We start from the raw sequence: 10,100 nt of genomic DNA, 5'->3' as shown, positions 1-10,100 counted from the left end.
GTTTAAATGCGTCCATGTAAACAGTTCAAAAATTTTGAGACTCAACATTACAGACTTTGCTTATCGTCTCGAAATCCTATAAAGATTAAGTTTAAATTTTATCGAAAATTTCCGGTTCCTCACATTTATTTTCATTCACGATTTGAAATTTAACACTGAAGGTAAAAATGAAGAATGATTTGGTGTCTAATTTCATGAGTCACACAAAGTCCCCTACACTTTTTTGTACATGAAAGTTGGCAAAATATTTACTCATAATTTATTCTCTCACATACTTTGTTAAAAAAATTAATTAATTCGGAATATAACATATGAAACACAAAAATTTGGGACACTTCTTTTTTGAGAATAACCATCTTAATGTGGTAGCTTAGTGGTCGGGACTCCTGACATCTTTGCAAGAAGTCGTACAGTTCGCACTAACCCGAACAGATAAAATATTATAACTTTCATTTTTTTCTTTTTTTAGAATGGAGTGAATATTTTTTTCTTATCGTTGACTATTTGAGCTCTTCCTGTTGACTTTATGTTAACTGAACCGCATTGATGATGGGTTCCGGTAAATCCCCAAACTTCTTTCCGAATAAAAATACTAACCGTATGATCTGGACAATTCAATCAATCCAGCAGTTTAAAACTTGCCACGCGTCGTTATATCAATGGTTCATTTCTTCTTTTCATAAATATTACTAAAATATAATTTTAGGTAATGCTAAAAAGAGGAATAAAATAGCGATCTATCATCACGGACGGATCAAAATCCCAAAGATTTAGATAGAGATAGAGATAGAGATTTGTGTATTTTGTTTGATCGCTCTATCTACTATCTAAATTCTGATTTCAAATTAGGTTTTACTGTTTGCTCTGATTTCGCCGACGGTTATTATTATTCCGGTGAAAAAATAGAAAAAAAATGGTGAATTCAATGGTGGAAAGAGCAACAAGCAGTATGTTAATTGGACCTGATTGGTCGATGAATACTGAGATCTGCGATATCTGCAATCACGATCCTGCGTAAACTTCTTTTTGTCTCTTTATTTACAATTTATTATCCTAAATTATTGTTATCGTCATAATTGTAATATTAACAGTGTTAATATTATTATGTATCTGTATCTGTATTGTTACAATCCAATCTTATATCTTCAGTAAATTTGAACTAATAATTTAACTCTTTCTGTTGAAATCGGACTTTGTACTTGAGTATTTTAGGGTTTATCTTGTTAAATTGAGTAAAATTTCTTTAACAATGTAATAGTATTGGGTATAGTGGTATACATTTAGATGTTATTCTGTTTATTTTTTAACTATCTATAGTTGTGCTATTGGGAACTTGTATTAGTAGTGATTGATATTGTGCAATACAGAGAATAAGGGGTATGATGCTTTTACTTTGGATTATCAAGTTATGGTGGTAGTTATAACTTGGAGTTTAGTTATCTTGGTTTTAACTATTTTTTTTTTTTAACATCAGTACGAGATCATGCAGGGGGACTTAACCACCCACGTGCTCATCTCCCTGCAGTTGCATAACCCGGCCCCAACTGCTGCCCATGAGAAAACCCGGCCCAATCCGAGGGCATGGGCGGTAAAACCCCCTCCCCCACTGCCCCCGCAACACGATGTGCGAAAGGCACCCTTGGGTAGAATTCAAGGGTAAAGGGGCAACATGGTGTGCGATGCTGCACCCCACGGTAGTCGAACTCCTGACCTCTCGCTAAGATAGGCAGACCACTATCACATGAGCTACAACACAATGTTTTGGTTTTAACTATTTTAGAATTGAAGTAGCTAACGGGAAAGAATTAAGTACAAACAGAAAACACAGTGGGAAATATTAGGCTACCCATGGAGTCATAGATCATTTTGGCTATTTTAACTCTTGTAAGTCTATATCTAAGGGGTGTATTACGTACCACAAAATCTGAAGGTTAAAGTAGCAGCAATATTGGTCTACAAAGATGCTGCGGCTTTAGAGAAGAAATTAAGAAAGGAGTTAAAGGAGAATTCTTGACCACAGGTTAATAAGGAAAATGCAGCTTTGTTAGTTGATTACAAGGACGGAAAACGGAAAAGATTCACCCCCCCCCCCCCCCCCCCAACAAAAAAAAAAAAAAAAAAAACTGACAGATGTCCTATGTACTACTAATCTATAAGATATTCAAAAGATGGGTGCGTTGAGTTTCCTTCAGTTGGCCCCAGTTAAAGAAGAACTCGTCGTCAAGTTGGAACGAGGAGGATCTCTTTTAAACGGAATCAGATGCTTGACATTAAATTTAGATGACTGGGTAACATTAACTGTTATGCATTATCATTATTAGTTTTAATCTTACACGGACCAACATATTGATCATGAAAATTCACAACTACTCTTGTTGGCACCCTATCCGTGGTCAAAACAGCACCTGCAATTTCTACAGGTGTGTTTTTGTCCAAGTCCCTTAACTGATACGTTATAAGTATCACAATCTACGGATCTTCAGTGAGGATAAACCATAGACATACTCACATCGCATACATGACCTTATCGAGAAATGTTATACAGGAATATGCTTGAATTTTCATATTCTTTTTTCTGCATCCAATATGTTGAGAAGGATGTGTGTCAATGTTCGACAATGCCTTAAACATTTGTTCTTGTACTGCTCCCTTTTTTCTTAATTTCTTTATAGATACATGAAGTCTAAGGGAGGAATGTAATCATATGTAATCAAGGACTATAATTGAAATTGGTCTAGGCGGCTAGCTTTTAGTAAAATTTATGTATTTTTGTATATGAACATAGTGTTTGGCATATAAAGATGAAATATTTATGTGAACTTTTATGTTGTTTGCTGGTATATAATCTCTATTAAGTCTTACCTGTAAAAATGAGTGTCAATCCATTTGGTGTTAAGATTGATGTGATTTTTGCTCAGGCAAGCGAAGGATGTTGTCAAAGGCATTAAAAGGCGTTTGGGAAGTAAGAATCCGAAAGTTCAGCTCCTTGCGTTAACGGTAAGCACAAAGAAACCTACATCTATTTTTCAATATCTTTTACCATTAACGTTGCAGTCAAATCCAATATCTAGTTGTTATTAAGGGTTATAGTTTTGTTGCATTTGGGGTTTGTAAGTATCTCATTGCATTCTTCCTATTCTTAGTTGAACTCCAACATATGGTTAAACATAAGGGTGATATTTCAATGTCTTTTATTGTAAACATATGCATACACATGCAACTGAAATGTTAACGGTTTTTATTTCTTCTTGTCGTATGTGATCTGTTACTCTGATTCGAACTGCACAATTTCTAGTTAATGTTGTTTAGGAATATTAATTTGTGACAAACGTTGAATAAGTTTTGAATAGCAACTGAGGGTTTCATGTATATTTATCTAAGATCTTTGATCATCAATCTATGGAAATAAGTATTACTCTTTTCCCGCTACTTTGGAACAATAGTTAACTATAATATGCTTTCATTTATCTTTTTGAATTTTGACGGATGGGATCTGTAAGAGTCTAATTCAAACTGCACAACTTTTTCTTAAATTTGTCTACTGCATGTAATTCTCAAATGCCGTTTCTCCCCAGATTTACATTATAATCGATAACTTGTTTGTTGTGTTTAAGCTTTTGGAAACAATTATGAAGAACTGTGGGGATTTTGTCCACATGCATGTAGCTGAGAGAGATCTGCTTCATGAGATGGTGAGAATGGTCAAAAAAAAGGTCAGTTATTTAATTTCTGACGCTAGTTTTTACTTGAATACTTTATTATATTTGTTATATGACATGATGTGTTTAACAGCAACCTGACATTCATGTAAAAGAGAAGATCTTAATCCTCATAGATACTTGGCAAGAAACTTTTGGAGGGGCCCGGGCCAGGTATCCACAGTACTATGCAGCATATCATGAGTTACTGGTGAGTTATGTGAGAATTGTCTTGGTTGAGATATTATGGAATGGGCATATATTATATCCGTTCTTTTGAACTTGAGACACTTTTTTTTTTTCTTTACAAGACTTAGACATGTTTTTTTTTTCAGCGTCTAGGGGCAGTATTTCCTCCGAAGTCTGACAGACCAGCTTCTGTTGTAAAAACACCACAAACTCAGGGCAGTTCATCATATGCAAATAATACAGAAAATGGAAATGAAGGGGCTGAGTCTTCTGTGGAGTCTGAGTTTCCATCTTTAAGGTATATCACGTTCAGTTTTTTGTATTTAAGTTTCAAAAATAGCTGCTTAGTTAGATTCTGTTGAGTATTTGACCTTTTTATATTGAAGTCCTGGTTACCGTCGGGTTAGCATAATGTGCGGAAATATCTTCTGGTGTTGACATGTACACTTTTTTTTTATATAAGAAACTTGAGGAATGTCTATAATGAAACAAGCTCAATCACTAAAGGAAGTTTACTGACGGGGAATTCTGTAATGAAATATGATGTGTGTCACTGTGTCAGCTTGAGAAGCATTTTTCTAAAAATCTTTAGATCTGATGGTTTTTAATTTTTGTTTTAACCAATTAAGTAAAAGTAAAAAAGACTTGCAAGAAAATGCTAGAAGTTTTGGTAAGAAAAGATGCGCATGTATTTTATTTGCATAAACACGTTTGATATGTTCTTGCTTAGATAGTTTGTATCATAGACATTCAAATATCTTTACATAGTTTCTTAAAGTTTGTGAGGTAACCTTGAGTTGTAGCTTTACACGTAAGAAACCTATTGCTGGTCCACTTCTTGTGTGACCGAACAGCGCCTCTATATTCATCCATCCCAAGTTTTAGTGATGAACTCGGTATATGTATCTAAAATGATAAACTGACAACCCTGCATCTCAGGCTATAAAACTTTTGCTTCTATTATTAAAGTGCCTGCATCCAGAATGCACTTTCTTATACAAAGTTGTCTGCGTTCAAATTGTTGTTGATCAATTTGCTTGTTTTGTATTTAATTTTATTTCATTTACAGCTTGACTGAACTTCAGAATGCACGTGGTATCATGGATGTCCTTGCAGAAATGTTAACCGCAATAGATCCCGAAAAAAAAGAGGTGAAGCAGTTTAACTGTTAGATTATATATTCTTGTTTCTTATCTTATGAGCTAAATCATGCTGAGCTCATGATTATGGTCTTGTTATTAGTAACATTTTTTTATATTTTATTACTCCATTTTTGTTATCACTTGATTTGAGTCTCCATTTACTCTATTGGGATCAGGGGCTTACGCAAGAGGTCATTGTAGACTTGGTGGAACAGTGCCGTACATACAAGCAACGAGTGGTACATCTTGTGAACTCAACTTCGTAAGGCCTTTTGTATTACTTATCTCACTTACTCACCTCGTTCTACATAATACGTTGTAAAACATTGTGCTTCTACTTCTTGCAATGGAGAAATAAAAGTTAAATTGAAGTACATACGATGTTTCAGCGTCAACGTTCTTTATTTCATGTGTCTTTACTTCGTAATTTATGGGTGACAAAACAGCAAGATGAAGTTGAAAATTTTCTGCAGTTGGTTTTGAATGTTAAAGTTTTGTTATTACTTCTATGCTAAGCTACATTTTATCTTAATAATATGTGACAGGGACGAATCGTTATTATGTCAAGGTTTAGCTCTGAATGATGACTTGCAGCGGGTCCTAGCCAAACATGAATCACTCGTTTCGGGAAAACCTGTTCCATCAGAGAAATCGAAGCCTGAAACTAGTAATGCATTAGTACCAGTTGATGCTCCTCTTATTGATACTGGAGGCACCAAACAAGCTACAATAGGGTAATCAATTTTGTTATTACTTATCCATTTTCAGATAACATTTGTGCGTACAACATGGAACAATCATTATAACAAAACCACTCAAGTAATAAATAGAATAGCTGCCAAACAGATAATTTGTGTATTGGTTAAGATAAATAGTTTATAACCTGTGATTTTGCAGAATTAATACTATTTATTAATAGTTAATAACTAATAATTTAACAAATAATATGTAATTAATAATTAATAATTTAATAATGATAATTTAATAATAATTTAATATTCAATAAGAATACAAAAGTAATTTTTATTTACAATACCAAATCAATGGTTAAAAAACAGTAGATACACAAATATGACATCATCATTCAAAATAATGGTGAGATTATCGTCTTACAAAATCGTTCAACGGTTGATTAAATACGCTTACCTAATTTTGGCTTTTCTTTAATAAATTAATAAATAAATATGTTAGATCAGATTGGATTAGATTAGATTGAAATTAGAGTTAAAAAGTTAGATTAGATGATGTAATAGTAATCTATATATGCCTATAAGATTTGCTAATCAAGAATGTATGACCTCTGGTGTGCACAGGTCTACATCTGACAATGGTTCATTGGCAGATTTGCTGGCCATTACTCCTGTTACTACCAACGGGTCATCAGAACTAACTCCAGAAAAGGTCAACCCCAAGTTTGACCTTTTGAGTGGAGATGACTTTAGCTCACCAACTCCTGAAAATTCTTTAGCTATTGTACCAATGGGTGAACCCGAATCAACCACTCCTCCAGTATCTCAGAACAACGCCTTAGCCCTAGTTGACATGCTCTCACAAAATAATATTTCAAGCGTTGTCACAGCTGGACAAACATATTCTTCACCACCTCAATTTCAACCGTCCCAAAATTTCCCGTCTAATCAATCTTCACTTTACCCAAATGGAAATACTCCCAACAGTATGCCACCTCAATATGAACAACCAACACCGTTCAATCCGGGACCCACTTCATGGAATGGGCACGTGACTCATCAGCAGCCGCTGCAAGATCCACCTTTACCAGCTTATGGTAAGTATAAAATTTTATTGTGGAATTCTTATTTTCTACTAAAGGATTTCAGATATTTCCTATTTTTGGTTTACGTTATCGTTGGAGACAAGTAGAGTGTCTGTTGTACCCAGAATGGTGAGAAGCTAATAGGTTTTATTATTAATTATTTATAAAAGATGCGATGAGAAAGGGAATCGGGACATTTTAAAAAACATATATCATAAGCACTTACCTTCAAGGTTGCAAAAATCGCTACTAGGGGTACTCGGTCGGGAATTTTTAGGGGGTACTCGGCAATTCGGATGTACTTGGATGTTGACCACATTTGACTTTGACCGATTTTCCGAGTAATCCCGAGTTTGTCTGAGTTTTGTGGTAGTAATCCCGAGTTTTGACGGAGTTTGACCAAGTTTGACTATGTAGTCCGAGTAATCAGGAGACCGCTTTTCCCTAAAATAGGGAAAATACTATAAACATTTAAAGAGTAATATATTTTTCGAAAAGTATTATAAATTTAAAGATCCTAATATTTGACTATTGTATTTGAGAGATTGTAAAACAATTGATTTATGCTATGATGAACTTTTAAGACAATTGGACTGGTTTGACCCATTTTTTCTTTAGCTTAGCTTTTTAATTTTTTACCCTTCAGCCTGGTATCAGTAAAGTTTGACCCATATTAACCACCTTTATGGTCATCAGGCTGAAATTGCCCCCAAGTAATAAGTTCTTGACGAGTGCGATGACAGGTGCTACAGCAAATGACGGATTACCACCCCCACCCTGGGAAGCTCAATCAACGGATGATAATCAATCCGAAAGTTCTCAATACTCTCAACCTCAAGAGTTACAACCACCAAACGATCAGGGACTGAACATGTACATGCAGCAACCTATCCCCAATGCTCAATTTCCACCGCCCAACAACCACGCCGTCTACCCTCAACAACCACCGTTTCAAGGGCAACAACCGTTTCAAGGGCAACAACCATTTCAAGGTCAACAACCGCAATTTCAAGGTCAACAAATGATGTACCCTCAACAACAGCAGTTTCAAGGACAACAAATGATGGGTATGATTCCCCAACAGCAAATGCAGCCTCAGATGTATCCACAACAAATGGGTCAGCAAATGTACGCTAACCAAATGCAACAACCCTCTGGATATAGCAACAATTATGGTTATGGATATGGATATGGCCAGCAGCAAAATGCGCAGTTTGTTGATCAACGGATGTCGGGGTTATCACTCAACAGTGGAAGTGTTTATAAAGGTCCTTCTATGGCTAATGCGTCTTATGTGCATGTATCCGGGAAGCCTACAAAAACAGAAGACAAACTTTTTGGAGACTTGGTTGATTTCTCCAAAGTTAAGGCTAACAAAAGCTGAAATTATTATCTGTTTTACTTTTTTTTTCTTTTTTCTTTTGGGTTTCTTATGTTATGATTCTTTGAATTGTTTTTAGTTTATAATGTTGTTTTTGAGTTTTATATTTGTTTCAAAATTTTATTGTCCTCGGATTTATGTACATTACATGTTTGAGGGGAGAACCGGAGAACACACTAACTGAAAATTTGCCTAATAAAGTAAACATATGTTTTTATTATATTTTTTGTAACTTTCTGTGTACCAAATCATAATTAAATTGCATCTCTTATAATTTGTATTTGATTTGATATAAGTGATGTGATACGGTATGTTTACTTCTTATTTAATCTGGAAAAATTTGATCTGTTTTTAGAAGATATAGAACAGCAATCCTTCCCATAATAAACCCGTAAATGTGTAGGTTTTTTTTTTAAAAAAATAACTCTGTGGAATGATATATTTTGTGAATGTGAGGTGTTTACAAACATTGGGCCTTTTAAAAGCATGTGGGGTGAGACGAGAAGTTAAGAACGCTTGTGTTTAGGCCATTTGAGGATGTTATTTTTGACGTTTGGTTACTCTGAGACCATTTGTATCGGTGCACTTTTAACGACGTTAAAATCCAGGTGCGGCCAACCAATGCCAGCCGCAGCCGTATCGACGCGTTGAATGGTGGCGTTGCGGTGACTTTGGTGAGGTAGCAACGGTGCAGCCAACGTGAGTTGCTTGATTTTATTAATTTTTTATTATTATAAAAATATTATTTTTTTTCCATTTTTAATACTTAACCAATTATATTTTGAAAAATCACCACAATAATCCTAACCCACACCAAAAACCAACACCACCAATACTCCACACCAAAAACCAACACATCTGAGTCAGCAGAAAAGTGTAAAAAGAAACCAACCAGGGGCGGAGGGAGGGGGGGTCAAGTGGGGTCAGCCGCCCTCGACGATTTCGAAATTTTAGTGTAAATTTTTTCGGTTTTTCGATTTTGCCCCAGTTGTAATTTTTTTTTGCCCCGAACCCTTCATATTTTGCCCCAAAACCTTCATATTTTGCCCTAAAACCTTCGTATTTTGCTCAAAAGCCTCTAAATTTTGCTCAAAAAACTCTATATTTTGTCAAAAAGAAAATCCTTACGTTTTAATTTTTTTTTTGCCCCAGGTGAAAATTTTTTCTGGATCCGCCACTGAAACCAACACGAGTCACCACTACGAGTGGTCTGAGGCGACGTTTAATTGAAATGTCGTTCAATAGGAAAACTATAAATACAAGACTTAAAACACAAATTAGAATGCAACAAAATACAAATTGTTATCTATAATTCACTTCATTCTTATCAAACCTTAAAAACTTGATATTCTTTGACTTCACTTTCAAATACAATGTCGAACAATCCGAACAACAAAAACAATCCCTACGACATTTACTCGAAACTCTATCCAAACGTATCATCACTTTCTAACCCGTCAACACGTCTGTTTGGGGAAAAAATATATAAGAAAACATCATGTTAATAAATGTCTGATTAGTTTGGTAACTCAATATAAGGGTGAGTTTGGTTAGTGCGATTTTGAGGGGCTTGCATTTCAAAACTAATGAAATCATATGTTTGATTAGAGGATTTCAAATTTCTAGGAATTTAGAAATCCTTTGTATTAGTGAATGATTCAGAAATTCTTTGTTTCTTATCATTTACGTTATACATTAACAATTTACGTTACATTTTACGTTCAAATTTTACGTTTACGTTTAAGTTTTACGTATACGATTTACGTTTAGATGTTTAAAGTTTTATATTTTACTTTACCTTTTACGTTTTACAATTTACGTTCATGTTTTATATTTTACGATTACGTTTTACTTTCCGTTTACATTTTATGTCTACGTTTTATATTTTATGTTTACGTTTTATATTCATGTTTACA

At 34.6% G+C, this 10,100-nt stretch overlaps 1 protein-coding gene across 1 annotated transcript; it reads left to right on the top strand.

The window, feature by feature from the left end:
- The first annotated feature begins 883 nt into the window (after window positions 1–883).
- On the top strand, window positions 884–8,187 carry LOC139857125 (TOM1-like protein 9). The gene is made up of 10 exons (XM_071845851.1): window positions 884–1,014; window positions 2,919–2,997; window positions 3,615–3,713; window positions 3,793–3,909; window positions 4,034–4,185; window positions 4,957–5,038; window positions 5,206–5,291; window positions 5,575–5,763; window positions 6,343–6,815; window positions 7,547–8,187. The coding sequence occupies exons 1-10, from the start codon at window positions 914–916 to the stop codon at window positions 8,185–8,187; spliced, it is 2,019 nt and encodes a 672-aa protein (XP_071701952.1). The 5' UTR covers window positions 884–913.
- Window positions 8,188–10,100: the final 1,913 nt, after the last annotated feature.

Source organism: Rutidosis leptorrhynchoides, chromosome 7, assembly GCF_046630445.1.
Source record: "Rutidosis leptorrhynchoides isolate AG116_Rl617_1_P2 chromosome 7, CSIRO_AGI_Rlap_v1, whole genome shotgun sequence".
Lineage (NCBI taxonomy): Eukaryota > Viridiplantae > Streptophyta > Magnoliopsida > Asterales > Asteraceae > Rutidosis > Rutidosis leptorrhynchoides.
Note: the sequence above shows the minus strand (reverse complement) of the source record. Positions and strands in the feature narration are given on the sequence as shown.